A 21449-nucleotide genomic window follows, 5' to 3' on the forward strand; every position below is an offset into this window, starting at 1 on the left:
GAAAAATATTTTCCGTTGACTTATTTTTCTGAACCCCAAACAACGAAAAATTATGAAAAATATATTCCTGAAATTATTTTACGAAAATAAACGAAAGCCTATATAATATTTTTTAGCGAGTTGAAAGCATTAATTATTTTTAATTAAAAGGATCGTTACATTTGATTCGAGATAAATGACTATTTCAAACCTACATGTGTGTTTTACTGAATATTTTTTTTTTTTTAGGAGAAATCTTTACTTTTAATTCATAATTTTATTTTGGAATGCGAAAAATCTATATAGTTAATTGGTTTAACACAGTAATTTCCACTTTGACTCCATCACTGAGCTGCTAATGAGAAATTAGTTTCATATTAATTTCATAAATCGGCTCATAATGAAAGCATTATCTTAATTTTCCAGTAAATTTAAAATTAAATAATTAAATAATATTGAAATAAATAGGCATCAATTTAGAAAGGAACTTTTCCCAAAATCTGTTCAGGTCTTAAAAAAAAAAAACAGAAATAAAAAAATTGAATTATTTAGGTTTTTTTTTTTTTTTTTTTTTTTTGAAATGTAGGTCTTGTTAATATATAGTACTATTCATTTAATTTGCCATTAATTAATTTACGTTTATGCTAATAATTAATTTTATTCATATAATCATTTTCAAAAGAATTTTTATTCACATAATCCCTTTAACCTCAGCCGTTAGATAGTGGAATCCAAAACCCGCAGAGCGTGTTAAAACCCTAGAGCCTGGCTTCAGTACAGGAGATGTCTTCTCTATTATCTGGCCGTTGGTAAGAGCAACGGGGAAAAACAAAAGGAAGAGGTTCAATCCTCTCTTCGTCTGTTCTTTGAGCCCTCCAGCTTCCTTCTCAAGAACCGGCGCTGCTATTTCCTTTTGCAACTGAGCTTCACAACAGCCGTTCTGATTTTTGTTGAAGCCTTAAATATGTGAGTTCCTTTCTCTTGTTTGTGTTCTATTCTAAATTCTCGTTTTTTTTTTTTTAGTTTTATCTTATTATGTTTTTATTCTTATTTCGTCCATCGAATCATCAAACTAGGTTTTAAAATCTTTGAAAAATAATTTTTTCCCCCTGATGTACTATTGTATTTCAATTAATTTGAGCATTTGAAAACAATGACATAAAATAATTCTCTTAACATTGAAAGACACTATTCTATATAGTTTGATTTCTGGGTTGCCAAACAAAAGGGGAAATGGATTAGTTTGGTTTGTCTTGATATGGGTGTGAATTCCTTAAGCTTCTCTGTATGGGCTGAATTTACCAATTCTGAATGAAATAAAATTTTGAAATTTTGAAATTTTAAAGTAAGTTTCTGATATATATTTGATTATGAAAGAATTGAAAATTTTCTGCTATATTATGGATAACTTTTTGAGGAGAAGCTTACTCATGAGTCCATGATTATGGGTTAGGTTAAGTTAATGATAGTATCATTAAAAATTAAATCGAAATGCATATTTAAGATGATTGCTAACCATTGCTTGTTTCTTTGAAAGTATTGAGAGGCCTCTGATTGTACATCTTTACAGAATTATGATTTAGTCTGGCCTATCAAGTTGTTTGATGGAATACAAAATGCTTAAGGCCTTGTTTTTCTGAAAGGAATTCTGCAAAATTTTGAGGATTTAATTTGGAAGTTCAATAAAACCAAGTCAAATTAACTATTAATTTGTAAAACTTTCATGGTTGAATTGCTCTGGTTTTCAAGTTTTTGAATCAATTTTAACGACTCTTAAATTATATAGCATAACAATTGATTCCTGATTGATTAATATGCTTGAAAATCTGTTCTTGATTGTTGAATTTATGGAGTATGAAATTTTGTTTGAAGTATATATTCTAGAGTTGTATTCGTCTGCTTAGTCTAAGATGCTTCAGTACTTTTCTATTTTCTTAGAACTTAGAAGAATGGTAACTGCTGTTGGTAGTTATGTGACCTTTTAGGCTTGTCTGTTAGTTTTTGGCATGCTTTGCTGGATTTACTTTTCATTCTAAATGGGATTGCTTTTTTCTTACTGAGACAGTTTTCTTTTAAATGGCGAAAGAAAATGAAGATTCGACCTTGTATAATGAGAAGCCAATTCAAAATGATGAAATGGGTGATACTGATAGAGAAGAATCCGAATCTGAGTTCGAATCAGAGGAGGAAGATTGGAAGTTGTCTGAACCTTCAAAGAATGCCATATACAACAGAGATGGTCTCAATGATAAACTTCAAGATATTAGCTGGCCAGAGAACGCGGGGTGGATACACAAGCTTTCCATTGACATTGATCAAGAGCAAGAGGTGGATGTGAATGATGACCTGGCAAGAGAGCTATCTTTCTACACACAGGCATTGGAGGGTACGAGGCAAGCCTTTGAGAAGCTCGAGTCAATGGGACTCCCTTTTCTCAGGCCTCCTGACTATTATGCTGAGATGGTGAAATCAGATGCTCACATGCAGAAAGTGAAGGGTCGGCTGCTGGCAGAGAAGAAAAACATTGAGGAGTCTGAGGAGAGAAGGAAGGCTAGAGAAGCCAAGAGACTAGCTAAAGAGGTTCAAGCACAGAAACTTAAAGAAAGAGCTATGCAGAAGAAAATGGAGATAGAGTCAGTTAAGAAGTGGAGGAAACAACGGCAGCAAAGCGGGTTTGCTGGAGGCGACAAAGGTGGTGAAATGAACTTTCCCTTTGAGGATGGAAAGGCATTTGAAAGGTCAAACAAGAAGAGACCATGGGTGTCTCCAGGAGACCGGTCTGGAGGAAAAGCAAAACAAGACCGAAAGCAGGGAAGCAAAGGTAGAGTGGCTAAGAAACAAATGAAAAGGGAAGCAAGGGACTCCAAATTTGGCTATGGGGGAAGGAAAAGTTTGAGGAAGCAAAATGCCGCTGATACCACTGACAATTTGCGAGGCTTCAACAAAGGTGATGTGCAAAATAAGAAAAGAAAGAGGTGATATGCTTACTTTTGATTTTGCTTTATGCAAGATTTATGATAGTCTAATTCTGTTTCAACTATACTATTTATTTGCAATCACTTTTGGAAGGCATGTAATAGCGTGGAGCTAATTTTCTCTTTTGAATTCATGTAACTTTGAGCCCGTGGCATTTTTGGTTCTAAAGTGATGACTCCAGTTTCCGTTATAATTCCATAGCTCTTTAATTTGCAAGTTCAAGCCATCATCTAGTTTGACAGCCATAAACTGGCGTTGGAAGAAATCAGTGAAGTGAGCTTTTGTCGTTGCGATCATCTTTACTGGCAATTCAAGATCCATCTTAACCGGTTTCCATAAGCTTGGTTTAGTTTAGCGATGATAAGTGCATGTACGAAGGATACATTTTATTGGTTTCTTATTTCAGAGAATTAAAAACTGAGATAAGTGAAGAGTAAAATTTAGTTCATTTTTATCGAGTGGAATGAATAAGAAAAATGGAGAAAACAAGAAAATGAAAAATAAAAAGAAAAAATGAATTTGTAAAATTTATTTCAATTTCAATGAAATTTTCTCCTACAAAATTTTCAATTGTAAAGACATTTTGAAGAAATTAATTAATAGTTAAATCACTCACTCCTCGTACGATCAATCAGTCAAATATTTGGATTTAAGGGTCTTGATTTTATCTGACTCAAATATGGAAGATGGCCATTCAATTTATAAATTATAATTGCGTAACAATTCATAACATGTTTAGGATCAAATTTTAGATTATTAATAAATAATAAATTCTTATAGTGTGGTTTTAATTTTGTCGTGTCAAATTGATTAGGTAAAATCTAAAATATAATTTCTTGTGGTCAAGAAGAATAATTGTAGCCTTTTGGAAAAATCAATGATCGCATATTTGATGCATTTGTTAATACTAGTACTTAAAATTCTTGATTAGCTACTTATAAATATACTTACCTACTCTTAATAATCAAAATCAACCAGTCTGTTAAATAGCGGATTATTCTACCGTTGAGCTATCAAGGAGTAGTAAGAGATTCAATCTCATAAAGTTCAATTCATATTTCGCTCTCATAAAGTTCAATTTGTATTTTCAATCCACGGTGAATATGAGTTTCAAGTTCCTTCGTAATTCTCGCTCCTAATTAAAAAATCAACCATCATATTTAATTGGTAAAATCATAAAGTAGTTATGTTCATTTAATAATATATATTTGCAATACAATTTTCCATAAATTTAAATATGTTTATTATTTTTTAAATTGATGACGCTCGTAATTAAAAAAAATGACGCTCATAAAGCGTATTTTAAAAAGCTAAAAAATATTATTTATCGAAACATGAATGTAATTCACTCAAAAATCAAAATTTGCCGTTTGGTTAAATTACACGAACGCCCTTCTTCCCCCTTCATTTAAGTTCGCGTTTACCTCTTTTCACTTCCAACACTCAAACCAAGAGCCACAGAAAATCATGGCGCCAAAAAAGAATTCATCCTCTTCTTCTCCAATTCCAATCGGTAAGTAACATAGTTTTTTATCGCTAAAAAACACAACAATATACCTCCATTCTCTAATTATTTTGCTTGTTTTCGTTTTTACAGGTAATTGCGAGGTCATTGTGGATGCGAATAAGTTCACTTGCAAATCGGAACCGAACAGCCTCCAAATTTCTGTCACCAAAAGTGCAAAAATCAAAATTTCAGGTACCCTTTTAGCGAATTTAGTTCAATTTCACTGGATTTTATTTTTCGTTTGTTTGAAAGCCGAGAAAATAAAGGAAAGATAAAGAAACTGAGTTTGATAACTATTACAACTTGAGATTAGTTTTAAAATTTCATTTTAATTGATTCTGGCAAACTTTGTTTAATTTACCTCATATATTCATCAAAGTTTCAGGCATTACTGCACTAAATTGTATTTTTATATATGTTTGTCTCCATTTTTTAATTTCTGTATTACTTGCGTATTTCTGTCTCTGAGAAATCTAATGTCATACAGAAACATATAATTGTTAAACTATCATAGAAATGTAGATATACAAAGCAAAGTGTAATTCGTGTAATTTTTGAAAATTTAAAGGAATTGGATAATGGATGCCAATTCATTGGGTACTCTTCATTTACTTGTATAGATATGTTGCACAGTATATTGAATTTTATTCTTTGGAACAGTGAGGGAAGAGCTCAACAGAAGAAGCACTGATGATATTTGGCAATCTAAACCTGAAGGAGAAGGTAAGTTTTCCATTTAATGTACATTAGAAATTATTTGAGAATAAAATATAACAATTATATGTTTTTTTGGTAATTTTTTTTAACATAATGGAATCAGGGAGAACTTCCACTTTTGGGGATGATTATATGTTTGTCCTTGTAAATTCGAAAGACTCTAATAGCCGTACCAAATCCTATCTTCAGGTATCCTATCACATTCTGGATATTGTTTTGTCCATTTTGATGTATTATGTAGATTTAGTGATCTTTTGTTTAGCAAACTTTTCATATCTACTTTTCTGATATTGTATTATATATATGTTTTTGTTTATCTATCTTCCTTAGGCCACTTATATTTCTGCTAAGTCCGACATATATGGATTTTACAGGAGGTTTTAAGGATATACACAAGAGAACTACCTACGATGAATTATGCTGCAAATACTGGAAAGCAGTCAATGTTTCTTGAAAAATGTGTCTCAAGCGGGTATAAAATACTTTTAGTTTCCCTATTCTTGCTTCATGGCTGCATCTCTGTTCTATTTGAGGTTTTCGTGGTTCAATGTACTCTTTGTTACTCCATATTTATTAATTCAACTATGAAGTGAGGACAAGTAAATTTTTTTTATTTGTCTACCTTACTCGCTGAAAATCTACTTTTTGCACCTCCCACTTAGGGTCAAGAATTTCTAAATTTTTACTCTGCGTTCCTTCTTTAAGTTTACTAGCAACATGTCTGCTGCAAGCTATGCGGCACACCAGCTGCAATGCTTATTATTCTACTTATTAATGCTGGTCTGATTTCTAAGGTGGAGAGACTTGTGATCATGTTCTCATTAATTTTTTAGGAAGTACTGCTCGCTTCTTTTGGAATCCAAGTCTATTGAAGGTTCTGGAGAGGTAAGCTTGCTTTGTATCTTAATCCTGTTTAGTTTCCAGCATGTATCCAGGTTATTGATTTTTCTTTTTAATTCAATGAAAAGTTGAAACAAACATGTGAGCCTCATAGAGTGCACTCAATGGCTTGCTATTAAGAGCAGTATTATACCCTTGAAACATTTTTATCATCGTGCATATAGCTTCTACAATGTGTTGGATCCAACTTCTTACTTGTTAACATAGATGCAAACTTCATACTGTTACTTATAATGACAAAAAAATTTTTGAAAAAAATTCATACTCTTAACTAGTGGGTGCTTTGCTATAGAATATTAGTTGCACACATGGTTTTTGCTATTGCACTCCTGTTGTCTTATTCCTCACCCATTTCTCACAGACAGTTTCTTTTCTTTTCTTTTTTTTTCTTTCTGCAAGCTAAACACATGATATTTGTTCACCTTTATTGAGGCATAATTTACTCCAGCAAAGAAATTCTATCAGTTATTCGAACAAACGCTTTATACTTATGTTATTTACATTGTTTATGCAGATTATAGCTGTAATTACATATCAAATAGTTCCTGCTGATACACAGTATGCTGAGATTCCTCTTGCTGCCGTTAGCTCAATCTACCAACACAAGGTTTATTGTCTGTTTGCTATTTGTATTGCATACCATTTTATTCCTTCTATTGGTTCATAGCATCCTTAAAATTGCTTTTTTTGTCACCATCTGGAATGAGACAATATTCTACTAAATTAATGCACTTATGCACTTAATCAGAAATCCAGAATTATGTAAAACAGAATAATATTCATGCCTTTTCTGGGGTCCAGTGCAATTCCCTTGGTTCTCTGTCATACAATGTAATGCAGATTACCTTTTTCATATGCAAAGACAAGATATCATATTCTAACAAAATTTTTGCATTAATGACTTTGTTCCTCAAGGAGTCATTTGTGATGTTCCCGTAATGCAAGACCTGTGAACAAATTATTGCTTGCTACACAGTGCTTATATCAGGCTGAACATAGAGTTAGAGTTGATCATAGTTATCCTGATTTTCTAATTTCTTTCCCATACACATGTACTTGTTCACTACATATTCATGAAGCTTTATGCTGCTGGACTTTATATGCTGCACTTGTATTTTTTTGGTTGTAATCCTCAACTTAACTGCCGTTTCATAGTTACTTCCAGGGTTTTGGTCGCTTCTTGTACATGGAGTTGAAGAAGAGACTTTGCAACATTGGTGTTCGTGCTATATATTGTTGGGGAGACAAGGAATCTGAGGGTTTTTGGCTTAAACAGGTAATGCATGGAAAATTTGGACTAAATATATCATAACTTCTTGTTGATTTACTATTTTAGTAAAATTTAACTGTCTCAATTCCCGGGCTATATCAGGTGTATTTCTGTAAAAGGCCAAATAATTAGTATAATGCAGATCAGTTACAACTTCACTTAAAAGGTTTATAAGGAAGTTCTCTGTTATACAAATTTCATTCTAGCTCAGAATTTGGAGGCTAATGTAAATTGTTAGTACTTTCCACTTTTACACAAGAACGTGTTGCTTTATTTTAATGTTTAAGTTTAACAAATGCAGGGTTTTGAATCAATAGCAGAAGTTGACAACAAAGGTAGAGTTCGCAGGCTGCCTATTAAGGCTGATATCCGCAGAGCATTATGCTTTCCTGGCGGTTCAATCCTCATGGTTTCTCATCTTAATGAAGACACTTCAGCTCACTATGCAGAGCCACTAACATTCAATTTTCCACTAAAGCCTCATAAGAAGTCTTCATCAGTTGCTGATGTATCTATTCAGCCTTGGGAGAACTACGATACTTTGAGCTCAGAAAATCAAATAATCTGCAGAAACATTTCATATCCTGAAGGACTGATAACAGATGGATTTCCTGGAGAAGATACAAATTTAGGAGGTAAAATAAATTAATTTTTAATTTTGATAATTTGTATTCCTGCAAAAATTTAATGTTAGATTCATAGTATAGATGCATCATTCACTTTGTATAAAATCATTATTTTGAATGATTTTTCTATTAGATTGACACTGGAAAATGGAAGGACTATATATGTTGAGATCTCACAGATCTTGTTGACATTTCTATGTCTAGGATTATCCCACTTAAATGCTGTTAAAGCAGTCCATTTTTATCCGCTATTACATGCAAAATTTTAGATCCAAGCAAGGTTTCTTAGGCTTTTACATGCTTCGATTGTTTTGGTTGTTTTCAGCAGGTTTTTCATTGGATCGGAACTGTGAAGAGCTAGCTCCTCTTGACGGACAAGAATGCAGCAAGATGACAACTGGTGCAGAATTGGAAAAGATTGGAATTGATTTTGATGTCAAATGTTGTTCTTGTTATACACAAGGTACAAAGAAGAGGGCTTGGGAAGCTTCTTTGTCTTCACTGATGTCAAAAAAGGTGAAGGGAAGTCATCAAACTGATTGTGGAACAGATTCTGTTGTGGGCATAGATTCAGAAAGTGACAGAATTGATTGTTGCATTAACAGATGTTCTTTGGGTATTTCAAAAAGTAACCTTTTTGTGGGGGTTACACCTGAAGTTCCTTTTACTGGTAATTGCATGGAAAACAATGCAAAAGAAAGTAGATCAATTAATATGGCATCAGAAGCTATAATTAGCAAAGAACTCCAGTCCAAGGGGGAAACCAGAATCATGTTGATGAATATTGCTAATGGCAATAAAAAATTGCATCTTACAAAGGTATCTCCAATTTATATACTTGTTATTTCGTTTTTTGTTACTTTTTTCTGTTTCCTTTGAAAATTGTGATTCTAGTCCATACATATGCTTTGAAGTATTAATCAGGTCAGATGTAGCATATTTTCTTGTCTACTTTATGATTCTATGAAAAGTTCTTCCTTACTGTGTCAACTCAAAAGCTTTATTCTGGTGGGCACTTCTTTACCGTGATTTGCTTCTCATATTTGGGTACAATAATGATGGCTATAGGCTGCATGTATGCATAAGCATGCACACGTTTTGAGAGATAGATACTATCGTTATTTGGTTCTCACAAAAGAAAATGTTTTATGGACTCCATTTTTGCACTGGACTTGTTTAGAAAGATTATGCTTGCTGTATTTAAATTTCTAGTGCGTTTCCCTTAAAGGTCTGTTGAAATTTGCCAATAAAGCAAGTGGATGTATTCATATTAAGTAGAAAATAGAACTTCAATTTTTCAGGAATTGCCTGTATTCAAAGTTCAAACTAGGGGTTCTATGGCATACCTCTTTTAGAACCTTTGCACTAGCTGCTGCGTTTTGACAGACTTATATCTTGGAAGGAGCTTCTGTACACACTATTGTAAGAAAACCTGGCATAAATTTCCTTCTGCTTTTCCTTTAAGCTTCTCTATTAGAAATTTATAGTACATGCCATAACATTGAAATTTGAAGGATATTTTTGTTTTAAGATTTTCCTACTTAGACATAGATAAATCAAGGGCTCTAATTTTACTGAGCTTATATATTGTGGTTCATGATGATGCTAGTTCATGTTCATCATATGTCCACAAGTTGGTGCTTTTTACACTATATGAAACTGACATGCTTCTCAGAACAGTAGAAAATAAGAACTAATTTTGTAAATAATGATGACTATTGAATAATTGCATATTGTTTAGTTACTGGAACTAACAACTGTTTTTGGCTTACTAACTTAGTGATTCAGTGTATTCTTTGTGTATGCAAATCTGTAATTTTGTAATGTTGACTATGCATAGACAAAGGACAGCTTGGGTTGGACAGCTAACATGGTTGTTTATTTCGTTGGTTTAAGTAGAACAGGACATTATCTCCTTTTGCAGGATTATGAATGTAATTGAAATTTGTGTTTCTGCTTTAATTTCCACTCCTTTTGTTTGGATATGGTCTTCAGTGTATGGATTATACTTCTATTTGTCTGGATCTGTTGAGAATTGATCTCTTCTATGTAGGTAATTGAAACCCTTGGTGGTGGTGTTACACCTGATGGAAGTGTAAGCACTCATGTAGTCACAGGAAAAGTCAGGAAAACACTGAATTTCTGCACTGCTCTTTGTTCAGGGTTAGTCTTAATCCAATCCTTCTACCTGTAAGCTGCTTTAGTATATAATTTGCTTCAATTGCTCCACCATTTTGCCCTTATGTTCTATCCAAATATGTTTTGAGCTATTCATTATCATCTGCATGTTAAAGCATAGAAGATATGTTATGCTTCTTTTGGGTATTCCTGCAATCTGAATATTTCATGGAGATGTGAAGAGAAATCTGTTTTTGTTTATAATTTTTCCTTTTATTTTTTGTTCTAGAAAATGGTGATTCCAACCGAAGTTCATAGTTTGTCAAAATTCATATTTACTTTATTCTTTTGAGTTCATGGTTTAAGCATTTCCCTGTTGGAATTATTTTCCTTTTCATGGGAGTAGTGTATCAGGTCAAATGCTTCAAAGGGTTTGACTCCACATTTTAAGCCAATCCTTTCAAGTTTAAAAGAACAAGCCATGAACTTTGATTAGTAATACAGTTATAGCTAGAGTTGCATACTTGTACTCATCCATTGTTTGATATGTTGTTGTCTCTAGTGAGACCTAGATATCAAACAAAGATTATGAAATTCCAGTAACTAATAAATTGTGTAATATGTTGGCTTTTCTATTGATTCATATAAATACTTCAATTTTTGGTTACATATCATTAAAACCGACAAAATGTATGTGATGGCCCCTTAAATTTTGAACAGTGCTTGGATAGTCTCATCCAGTTGGTTAAAAGAAAGCTTCCGGGAAGGTAAATTTGTTGGTGAGTAAGACGAATGACTTAATTTTTCAACTACTCAGTCACTCATCATGAAAATACTTTTATATCTTTTTAACCTCTCTGATATACAGATGAATCGCCTTATATCTTGAATGATGAGGAGTACAAGCTCAAGTACAGAACTGAATTAAAAGATGCAGTTTCAAGAGCAAAAGCCAGACCTAGAGCTCTGCTTAGAGGGTCTAACATATGCATAACCACTCATGTCCAGCCTCCAGTTGAAACTCTATCTGCCATTGTCAGGTCTGCTGGTGGGAATGTAAGTTCTTACATTGATAAAATATGCAGAACATATTGTCTTTTTGCTTTGTTCCAATTTTCATGACTTAAGTCTTAATCCGAGAAACCAAAATGCAGTGAATGGAAAATGTTTCCTTCCTTAGCTTTTTGAATAAGTTTGTTTTGGTTCCTCAGCTCTCACAGAGACAGAATTCCCATCTCAGCTCCAAACTAGTATTCTAAAAATATATAACAAAATACAGCATGTAAGTTAAAACTAATAGCCAGTTTTAGATTTTTTATTACAAATTCCATACCACAATGTGAACTTAAAAAACAACAGGGTAAATTACTACAAGAGAGTTTTGCAACACTGCACTTTGGCCCTTGCTATTTTAAGATTAAAACTTTTAGCCTTTAAACTAACTTCAGTGAAAAGTGCAGTATTTTGAGGGACTAAAGTATTTTATAGTAGGGCCGTTCCAAGTCAAATTGAGCAACCCAGATTAGCAGTTTACTGTTTATAATTTCTATTAGCGGTTGGGACTTGGGGACTTTTTTAACAGTCCTAGTGGATTAGCTGTATTATTTTATTGTTCAAATTCCAAATAGAGCATCGGTTTGCTCGGCTTGACTTTTAACAGCCTATTTCGTACTTCCTCCGTTCTGTTGAATTTGAAAGTTTTTATTTTTTATTTTTCATTTAGATGTCATTTTTAAGAAATCAGGATAGTATTAATTATTTTATTTTAACTTCACTCTTATTTAGATATCTTTATTGAATTTTGTCTCAATTATGAGTATTAATTAAAAGGTAATTTACTCAAGAACCCTTATTTTTTTTCTAGAATTAAGGCTGGTTTAATTATTTTCTTGATTTTTATGCAAAGTCAAAAACCATTAAATTTAACGGAATATAGATACTACTGTATGTTATATTTTAAGATTTTAGGGATAAAAAAAAAGTGTTCTATAAGCTAAAATATTAAGGACTAAAGTGTAGCAAAAAAAATATAATTCTACAATGACTAAAGTGTTGGGTCATTGAAAATTTTGGCAGGGCTAAAAATAATACTTTCAAAAGAACTAGTGCTAATTACTATATACATCATGGATATAAATAGGAATTTACTCAGAACAGTATCGCTTTATCAACGTTTTGTTTGAAGGGAATCTGTAACAAATTTTCTATTAATGGATCTTGTTTCTTAATTAACATCCTTTATGTACATATTCTAATCATTGTTCACCTAAAAACACAGGTTATTTCTGGTCTAGACAAAGTGAATGAAGCATCAAACACAATCTTTGTTGCTTGTGAAGAAGACATGGAAGAAGCATTATCGGCTGCAAAGAAAGGAATACAGACATTCAGCAGTGATTGGTTGATGAACTGCATCATGAGACAAGAGCTTGATTTGCAAGCGCTTCAATTTGCGGAGTCCTTGTGATTAGACTATATCCTGTGGTGAGGTTAGGATGAATAGAAGATGTAAATTCATTTTTATCCCTCTTTTCATTTCTCTGCCTTTGTGTCAAAAGAAAATTTTGCTGGCAAAAGATGTCAATTTTATCTATGGAAGTCCAGTTTAAATTTGAAAAAGATATGAAATTTCAGTATCTAAAATATTTTGGTGAAAAAATCTCTTATGTTTAGTTAGAAGATGCTAAATTTTGCAATTTAAGCTTACATTATGGTAGGTACTTAACCTGGTTTTATCTGAAATGTTTTCTGTTTTCTTTTTCTATTTCAATTTCAGTATCTATAGTAAGTTCTGTTACCGTTATAATCTATTGGAAAAATTCTTTAGAATTTTTTTTTTTTTTTGAGTATAAATTCTTTAGAATTTTTGTATAACATTTATTAAATTAATGATAATTTTTATGATAGATTCAAACTTAAAATTTCTTATTATTGGTGTGAGAAAATCAATCAAATGCAATTTGATTTGCTAGATCAATGGAATTATGTGTTTATCTATTAACTTTTCATTATTTACTCTAACTATTTTCTTTTTTGAAATAAAAAAAAAATGAATTTCATTAACTCAACTGGAGTATTACCAAGAAAACAAGGAGGGAGATTATCCCAAACTTGAAAACTGAGCATAGCGAATGGACGCTTTAGCTAACACTTGAGCATCTATATTTGCTTGTCTCTTAATCTACTTAACTTTAATATCAAGCCTAGAATCTAAAATACTCTTACAATCCAAAACAATCAAAACAAATTCAGAATTGTCTAAAGAAAAAAAAAATTGAGAGCATTAATAAGTTTTTGACAATCCAAAAAAACACAATCGCTAAAAGGTAAATAATCCCTTACATAGAGTAAGCAAGTTCTTAGAGCGAGAGCTTGGACAACCGCTGGATCGCCATTGCCTTCATAAGGAGACAAGAGCTTATTACAAGTTAAAATTTAATTCCTATCTACAAAAAAAAAAAAAAAAAAAAATGTGGCCTCCTAATATTTGTGATTTTTTGTGTGGCGTTTTCAGATTTTTGGGATTTTGTGGTAATTAGGTTGAGATTTGAATTCACAGTCTGGTAATTAAGGAAATGAATTTTTGATCATTAAATTAAAACCCATTGAACAAACTTGCCAACTCAGAGAAAAAATTTTAACACTGGAGTAAATCATCTACTTGTATTTTCCTTTGATTCATTATGTTGAAATCACCAAAAAAAATTCAGTTGAAAGAGAAAATCATCATTTAGAGATAGTTTGTGCTGGTGAAATATGAAATTCGGAAATTTCACAAAATTCATAGAATATAAAATTCGCACCGTGAAATTTATAGAATTTTATAATTCATCGTTTAATCGAAAATAAAATGTATGAATTTGAATGTTACTTTTAAAATAAAAATAATATGGTTTTAATTTTAACATTAATATAAAATGATGGAATTGACTCTTTGGAAATAGTGAAATTACAATAATTATGAAATTCATTAATTTCATGGGTTCTTGTGGCCCATTTTTTTTGCAACCAAAACGAATGAATTTACAAATTTGACAAAAAAAAAAAAAACAAAGTCACCAAGGAAAATTATGAGCAATTTCAGGGACTAGAAAGCAATTTACCAGAGTGTGAATTTAAGGATAAGCACTTGCAAATAGAGATTGGAAACAGCCAGGGGAATGGACCACGTACACAGCACACAACTACACACCAACGGTTGTTGTATTTTTAAACGACCATTTTCTTTCTTTCTCCATCATTTGTGGGTAACGGAAAAATGGCGGCAGAACCTGCATTTGCAAGTAGAGCAGCAACTCTCTGCTTAAAATGGCAATCTTCTTCTTCAATAAATAGCAATAAGTTTCAGACTAGTAAGCTCCTGTTATTCTCGAGACTTCGCTCTTCTCATTCTTTGGATGACGAGAACAAGGACTACAAACAATTGGGTTTGTCTTCTTTTGCTCTTTTTATGCGTTTATAGGCACTTCACTTTATTTTCTTTCTGCGGGATTTTACAAGTTGTAAATGAGTTTCAACTTGGAATTTGAAACGACGATGGCCAATTTCTGGATGGCGTATGAACTGTTTCACACTGATTCTCATTTAGTCTTTTGCTCTTTAGGTTTTCATCTACTTAACTTTGGATGATAGAAATTGCAAACGAGCTATTTGTGACTAATTTTGTTATTATTTTTCCTGTTTTACAAGTTAAATGTGCAAGCTGTCTCATGTCAAAAGGGGAGTATTTGATCATAAAAGAAACTATATACACATGTAAAATAGATTCTTACTCTCCTGTTTGGTTCGTCTGTAATTGGATTGGGAATTTTGTGGAACTTATTTAGGTTTCTTTTCATTGAAAAAGAAGATTGAAGATGCTGTTCTCCGTGCTGAAATGTCAGCTCCAACGGCACTAGAAATTGAGGAAGCAAGACAGATCAAGCAGGAAGAAATGATGCGTGAGTGCAACCTATGGGAGGATCCTGTCAAATCTCATGAAATTCTTGGCAGATTTGCTGATAGTGCTAAAGCAATTGATGCTCTGAAAGACCTAAAATATAAGGTAAAACGCTATACGGATTAGTTTTGATAAGTTCTATCAAAAGATAAATTTTATTCTTTCGGAGGAGGAAACAATGAGATTTGCCACTTCTCAGTTGGATGAGTCATGGATTCAGGGACTGAAGCTATCAATCACCTAGCCATCATGAACAATTACAATAGTTCTTGAAATTCTTATACCTCTGCAATTGAAGTAGAGAACATCATGCCAGGTACCAACCCATGCTATGAAGTTCATGGCTCTGGTTCTGTGGCTGCTAGGCTCAACTCAGATGCATTGCTCGCATGTAGCTGCATATCTGCTGTAGGACATCTGCTTGTCTAACATGTTTTTCAGCTTTCGAAAAATGGATCAAGGAGTACTTTATACAGTTTGCACATTTGTTCAACTGATTATTTTTTGCAAAGTTTTTTTACCACTGTTATACTCACCAAGATCTTCAACTATTGACCTTCTTTCGGTTGACTGTAAATATCACAACTCTATGTACGTATTTCTATAGGCAGAAGAGGCAAAACTGATCTCAGAGTTGGTAGAGGTTGAAGGCATCAATTATCAACTTTTTGATCAAGCATATAATGCATCTTTAGACGTGAACAAGTTCTTGGATCAGTATGAGATGGCGAAGCTTCTTAAGGGGCCATTTGACAAGGAGGGAGCATGTGTAATTATTAAAGCTGGGTCTGATGGCGTTAACTCTGAGGTTTGATTCTCTTTTCTTTCCCCCTCCAAAATTTGGCTTTAAGAAAAAAAAAAAAAAGGTGGCCTTTTTGAAGCTTTTTGATATAAAATGTGATTTGCTTTCAATTTTGAGGACTAGGTGATCTACTAATCCTCCTTCTCAGCAGAAACAAGTATCAATTAACAAAACTGAGTGTCCCTTCAGTAAAACTTGTTTGTGGTTGCATTTTATGCTGTCCTTACTTGCGAACATTTATTGCTAGGAAGTGTCCTTTTGATCATATGATGTAGTATCTCTTCACAAATAGTTGAAGAATTTTTCATATTGTTTTATAATTTATTAGTTATTCCAGGCTAGGATTTTTTAATTAGCATGCAAATATTTTTATTGCTAGTGCAACCACTTTAGGCTTCTTGGGTCTTGCTCACACCACAGAGCTTTAGGCTTGTCTTCCTTTCACCAAGCCATTTAGTTTGAACTACCTGAGCCATTCTTATAGCTTCAAACTAAACATAGTATCTGTCAAAAATTATCTTTCTGCAATATCATGCACAACTTTCCCTTTTCTGCTTTCTTTAAGTTTAATATGCATAAAGCATGCCCATCATCAATGAAGCTTGATTTCTTGATTTGTTACAACCTATATGATTTGCCATCTAGTTACTGTCGTTTTAACATGTTATTTTAAATTTCCCTATTCAGATATGGGCAGAACAACTTCTGAATATGTATATTAAATGGGCTAAAAAGCTAGGATACAAAAGCCGGCTTGTTGAGAAGCATCCTTCTGTGACTGGGTATGGCGGTATCCAATTGGCAACTATTGAGTTTGAATTTGAGTGTGCATATGGCTATCTTTCAGGAGAGAGAGGCATTCATCTCATGATAAATTCTCAAAATGGATCTGTCCATTATGAGGTAAGCTGTCTGAACTGCTCGATGGAATTAAATTTGCAAAAGCATAGGCTAAAAGTACATCTTGTAATTCCTTCAAAGAACACTTTTCATCCTCAAGTTCCTAATATGGACGCCATTTTCAGTTGTCATGCAATAACTTTGGTTCCGTAAATTTTGTCCCTTTTGAAATTTACTCTAAAGCAAACCACTAATATAGTAGCATTGTAATCTTTCTGAAAATAAATTGATGGCACAAGCGAATGGCTAATTCCATGTCATCATGCAAGCAGCCAGTAGGTTACAAAAACGGATACAACGGCCTTCCTGGCTTTGAACCTTGGCATTTCCTTTCAAGGCACACTCAGGTGTTAACATCAATGCACAATATAATAAGGAAGACCAAGATAGGATAATCCTAGTTACAGAGTCATCGGTTGAGAACTCAAATTGAAATGTTCAATTCCATGATTCAAAAATTTCTAAAACGAACTGAATCAGACATTGCCGAAATCTAAGTCTGATGGATATATATTACATATGGAGTTATCACATCATTAAAAGGTGCTGCCTCAGATTTTTGTAGGAAGTTTATGTGAAATTATGAGAAACTAACTATGATGATTGAGCACATGGTCCTATTTTATCCATTCTCTTTCATAGGATCTGCAACATTCGTGGTAATTCAAGATGAGGATAGTGAGTCGACGTGTGCTTACTTGCTTATGCATTGGCCTTTTCCTTTTTTTTTAATGGTGAAGGAAAAAATTGCAACATCTAAATGCATGATTCCAAAGCTTGACACATGTTCAAATTTGTAATCTATTTTCTGGTGATATCACCCCAATCATTTAGAGATCATGTCTCTTCTAACTACTTTTTTATCTGAAATTGAAAATGTTACAGGAGATCTCAGCATATGTTGATGTTGTTCCTCTTTTTCTTGGAACGTCTGTTGACATTGAAATCGATGATAAGGATTTAATTATCTCATCCTTATTGCTTAGAGGGGAGAAGAACTCAGCAGAACCTACAGTTTGTATTCAGCATATTCCCACCAGCATAAGTGTCCAGTCCTCAGGTAAGTCCCAGAAAATTTACTTTGCTGTTTATGGGAAATTTAGTAGTGGAGACCTCTAGCAGCATTTTTGTTTTGCAAGTGATTGTGTCCTGAAGTGAAATTGTACCTGCATTGTATAGTTATATTACACTGTATTACTTTCACTCTCTTGTTTCCCACCCTGCAATGGAGAAGAAGAAATGTCTCCAGGTGCTTTTGACTGTGTAGCAAAAGTGACATTTTAGAATCTTGCTCTGTTTGTTCCTTTGTTTATCTACATTGAGGATAGTGGTGTAGCTTGGATTTCATGTGCGAATGTAACTTGGATTGAACCATGGCTATAATTGATATGTATACATTATATGCACAAATGGATGTTACTGCATTACTTATAAAATAGATTACAAGAAAACTTTCATATTAAATTATAAATTCTAAAACATTTTTAGAACACCCAGAAAAAAAGTCTAGGAAAGTTCTTTGTCTAGCCCGGGTCCATATGGACATCCCTCCTGTGAAATGGAATCTCACTATACATGAAATCTTTCTTATATGAGATTAAGACCAATATGTATGGTGAGGTCTACTCCATATGAGAGAGGTCCACATGAACCTAGTCTAGTTAAGAAATTTTCAAAAGTCTAACTATATGTAATATATTAATGTTATTAAAAAACTCTCTTGCAAACCAAAGAAAAGAAATTTCCGCAACTTGTTCCTGAGAAACAATCAAAATCAATGAACATAATAAAAAGAAAAGGAGAATTAGGGCTAGGTTCAATTAATAAATTCTGTCTTTTGAAATGAGACAGGAAGAGCAATACAAACTAGCCTTTTTTTTCCTACAGGACTTGTAAGAGAGACAAATAACCTCCTTTTTGTTTTTCATAAATGCTAGAATGGTGCAAGTGAAATTTTTGCTTTTAATATTTAGATATATAAGTGAGGATATATTAGCATGGATTTAGTTATAAACAGAGCAGAATGGAAACAAAGGATAGTGATCAGGTTTTCATATTGAAACTCCAAAATCTGCTGATTCCACTTCTTATTATATATGCTTTGTCTTCATTTAATTCCAGCATATCCAGTTCTCATTATTTTCATTTTATTTTACTTTTGCAGGTGAAAGGAGCCAGTTTGCAAATAAGATAAAGGCCCTTAACCGATTAAAGGCTAAACTCCTTGTTATTGCAGAGGAGCTAAAACTATCTGATGTAAGTAGCATCAAAGACACTATTATGGATGTGTGTTACGCAGAGACTAGGAGGTATGTGTCTCATCCCTACAAGATGGTACAAGATGTAAAAACTGGCATCCAATTGCCTGACCTAAACTCTTTTTTGGATGGAAATATTGAGCCTCTTATCGGAGCTCATATTAGAATTAGACATACAAGCTAGATGACATTATTACATATATTTTTGTACTTGTGATTTTGAGAAGCTAGAATGGAATCGATAGTTAAGTTCAAAATCAAGTTATTAATAAAAAATTATGTACAAGATCACTTGAAAATTTCCAAACAGGTTGGTTGAAAAGTTCAGAGTACAAATTCAGATGAGCCAAGCATAGCCTAGCTCATATTTCATTTATTTATTAAGAAATAAAAATAAATCTTGAGTTTGATTTATTTTTCATAAAAAGAAAGAACTGAAGCAAGACAACTCAAGCCCTCTCTATAACTGAATATCTTCCCTGTATATCTGTCATTGTATTAAACTATGAATAGCATGGTTTGCACATGGATTTTACAAAAATAGTCTCCAACAGTCAATTACAGATGTATATTCTATCGACAGGCAACTGATATTAAAACAAAAATTTACCCTTGGAAATTTTATTTCAGGGTCAAGATGGATACTTTTAAGCAAACCAAGCAAAGAATGGCAAAATAAAATTTTGCGAAATATTACATACTGTGATTGATTGAAACCTCAATACCTATATTAATCAATAGACGGACTTGTAAAGAACAAGAACCACAAGGAAGAATAACTGCTGCTGGTAACTCATCTTTTGTTTCAAAAGAAACATTTTTTTCATCCTTTATCAATGTATAACCCATTTCCGCCAACTCCAATGAATCAACAAAGAAATAATCACCACATCGACACTGGTAAAAGAGCTCCAAGATTTCACCACCATCTTCAATCATCATGTCTTCTAAACTGACATCTTCTGCAACTCCTGTATCTTTTCTATAAGCTCGTAGTTCACTATCATAAACTGCACGCGACCTTGAATTGCCAAGGATTTCCCAAGCCTTTTGTACCTTCAAAAATCTATCGCCCAACTGATTTTGAGAATCAGTGCTTTGATGTTTGTTTTGCAGTTTATCAGGATGATGATTGAGGAGTGCTAATCTGTAGCCATTTCGGATTTCTTCATAGCTCGCATCTTCTTTTACAGATAGAATGTTGTAGTGAGTTTCATGGACTGAGTTCTTGCACTGAAGCATGGTCGTACACTACTGTATGTCAGACTTATCTTTGCTGCAAATTTGAAAGTCCAAGTATTAAAATTTTATAAAGATTGCTCATTTAAATTCAGACTAAGAAACTCAGCAAAAGCACAAAATGCAATCATTAGAATTGCAATCCCACCCAACTGTATATTGTGTTTGCGCACGGCCTCCCAGCCTCAAAAAGTTTTGTCACCTTTCTCACAGCCACTCTAATCTATCAGGTAATTGTGCTGGAATTTTTTTTTCTAGTTAAAGGAAAAATCAAAAAGCGATGTTGCAGTGGCATCAATTAGACAGAGCATAAAGTCTCATAAGCTTTGCTCCCAAACTAGTTGGGGTCAGCTATATGAATCCTTCGTTACCATTTCCGCTAAATGCAAAATCATCTGAAAACTCAAAGCTCAAACATTTGGAAACAAGAACTTTATCCACATCAAATTATGTATTCATGCATCAATTTTCAACACATTCTGAGATAAACCATTTCAGGATTTCATAGAACGGAGATCGAAATTTCAAACTCAATATATTAAGCACTCTGCAATCATAATCAGTCAAGAATAAATATTGCAGGGAATCCAATTCAGATTCATTATGGATAGTCATGAAATTTTTACAAAATAAGTATGGTACATACCATCGCAAAACATCGTAAGCCAAACCAAATCAAATTCTGTAAAGATTGTACAAGCATAGGTCTTCTGGTAATCTCAGAATCAAACCGATTCAGAACAAATGAGAATATATCTTACCATTGGATAAGATCCTAGTTGTAAGGATAATAAAGTTGACCGGCAGAATAGACAGGGAAAGGAGATGATGCCGGCGGTCGGTAAGGTGAAAACGGTGGTGGTCGCGACAGCAGGAGATGGGAAGTTTATGATGCTGTGGCGATGGCCACTACCAATATGGGTGTTATGAGGTTGTCTCGAGGCGGTAGAAAAGAGTAAAAAGGAAAGAGGAAGTGGAGACGGTGGTGGCTGCACCTACAGGTGGGTGGTGTAGACGGCTGTCGGCCGCATAGGTGCTTTAGGGTTTTGGTTAATAAAACAAAAATAAATGAATTTATGTGTTTTGATTTGGATGGCTGAGATGCATGTATGGCCGAGATTTACTAATGCTAAATAAAACGACGTAGTTTAGGAAGAGTAAAAAGCAGAACGAAAAGAAAATGTAATAATACGAGTTAATCACTATTTCTCCTTATAC

At 33.3% G+C, this 21449-nt stretch overlaps 4 protein-coding genes across 9 annotated transcripts; 3 read left to right on the forward strand and 1 right to left on the reverse strand.

The window, feature by feature from the left end:
- Positions 1-788: 788 nt before the first annotated feature.
- On the forward strand, positions 789-3148 carry LOC105645064 (rRNA processing protein-like protein). Its single transcript, XM_012230571.4, has 2 exons — positions 789-945; positions 2045-3148. Exon 2 carries the CDS (start codon positions 2056-2058, stop codon positions 2956-2958), a length of 903 nt encoding a protein of 300 aa, XP_012085961.1. The 5' UTR covers positions 789-945; positions 2045-2055; the 3' UTR covers positions 2959-3148.
- Positions 3149-4333: 1185 nt separating this feature from the next.
- LOC105645062 (N-acetyltransferase) lies at positions 4334-12835 on the forward strand. Of its 3 annotated transcripts, none has more exons than XM_012230567.4 (14): positions 4334-4468; positions 4553-4654; positions 5123-5185; positions 5283-5368; positions 5554-5651; positions 6013-6064; positions 6594-6686; positions 7245-7355; positions 7651-7984; positions 8301-8794; positions 10029-10138; positions 10814-10872; positions 10962-11149; positions 12372-12835. In XM_012230567.4, exons 1-14 carry the CDS (start codon positions 4423-4425, stop codon positions 12558-12560), a joined length of 2025 nt encoding a protein of 674 aa, XP_012085957.1. In that variant the 5' UTR covers positions 4334-4422; the 3' UTR covers positions 12561-12835. The 3 variants fall into 3 exon arrangements, with proteins under 3 accessions (XP_012085957.1, XP_012085959.1, XP_012085958.1); XM_012230569.4 differs by having other exon boundaries at positions 10814-10860; XM_012230568.4 differs by having other exon boundaries at positions 8304-8794.
- Positions 12836-14254: 1419 nt separating this feature from the next.
- On the forward strand, positions 14255-19249 carry PRFB3 (peptide chain release factor). 3 transcript variants are annotated; one of them, XM_012230565.3, is made up of 6 exons: positions 14255-14520; positions 14920-15137; positions 15640-15840; positions 16522-16737; positions 17620-17794; positions 18899-19249. In XM_012230565.3, the coding sequence occupies exons 1-6, from the start codon at positions 14352-14354 to the stop codon at positions 19174-19176; spliced, it is 1257 nt and encodes a 418-aa protein (XP_012085955.1). In that variant the 5' UTR covers positions 14255-14351; the 3' UTR covers positions 19177-19249. The 3 variants fall into 3 exon arrangements, with proteins under 3 accessions (XP_012085955.1, XP_012085956.1, XP_089574444.1); XM_012230566.4 differs by having other exon boundaries at positions 14359-14520; positions 14943-15137; XM_089718318.1 differs by lacking the exon at positions 14255-14520 and adding an exon at positions 14582-14848 and having other exon boundaries at positions 14943-15137.
- Positions 19250-19455: 206 nt separating this feature from the next.
- On the reverse strand, positions 19456-21313 carry LOC105645060 (DNAJ heat shock N-terminal domain-containing protein). 2 transcript variants are annotated; one of them, XM_012230564.3, is made up of 2 exons: positions 20878-21313; positions 19456-20268 (listed from the first exon to the last, which is right to left on the reverse strand). In XM_012230564.3, the coding sequence occupies exon 2, from the start codon at positions 20232-20234 to the stop codon at positions 19686-19688; it is 549 nt and encodes a 182-aa protein (XP_012085954.1). In that variant the 5' UTR covers positions 20235-20268; positions 20878-21313; the 3' UTR covers positions 19456-19685. The 2 variants fall into 2 exon arrangements, with proteins under 2 accessions (XP_012085954.1, XP_012085953.1); XM_012230563.4 differs by having other exon boundaries at positions 20993-21312.
- Between the last annotated feature and the right edge of the window lie 136 nt (positions 21314-21449).

This window comes from Jatropha curcas, chromosome 2 (assembly GCF_041381405.1).
Source record: "Jatropha curcas cultivar XTBG-Jc1 chromosome 2, XTBG_Jcur_1.0, whole genome shotgun sequence".
Classification (NCBI taxonomy): Eukaryota; Viridiplantae; Streptophyta; class Magnoliopsida; order Malpighiales; family Euphorbiaceae; genus Jatropha; species Jatropha curcas.

Bases quoted from the DNA above. Each gene is read 5' to 3' on its own strand.
- PRFB3 (XM_012230565.3), top strand. From the start codon at position 14,352: ATGGCGGCAGAACCTGCATTTGCAAGTAGAGCAGCAACTCTCTGCTTA. The intron at 14,521-14,919 runs GTTTGTCTTCTT...GAACTTATTTAG, and splicing joins CAAGGACTACAAACAATTGG to GTTTCTTTTCATTGAAAAAG. The intron at 15,138-15,639 runs GTAAAACGCTAT...GTATTTCTATAG, and splicing joins TGAAAGACCTAAAATATAAG to GCAGAAGAGGCAAAACTGAT.
- LOC105645060 (XM_012230564.3), bottom strand. From the start codon at position 20,234: ATGCTTCAGTGCAAGAACTCAGTCCATGAAACTCACTACAACATTCTA.
- LOC105645064 (XM_012230571.4), top strand. From the start codon at position 2,056: ATGGCGAAAGAAAATGAAGATTCGACCTTGTATAATGAGAAGCCAATT.
- LOC105645062 (XM_012230567.4), top strand. From the start codon at position 4,423: ATGGCGCCAAAAAAGAATTCATCCTCTTCTTCTCCAATTCCAATCG. The intron at 5,369-5,553 runs GTATCCTATCAC...TGGATTTTACAG, and splicing joins GTACCAAATCCTATCTTCAG to GAGGTTTTAAGGATATACAC. The intron at 5,652-6,012 runs GTATAAAATACT...TTAATTTTTTAG, and splicing joins GAAAAATGTGTCTCAAGCGG to GAAGTACTGCTCGCTTCTTT.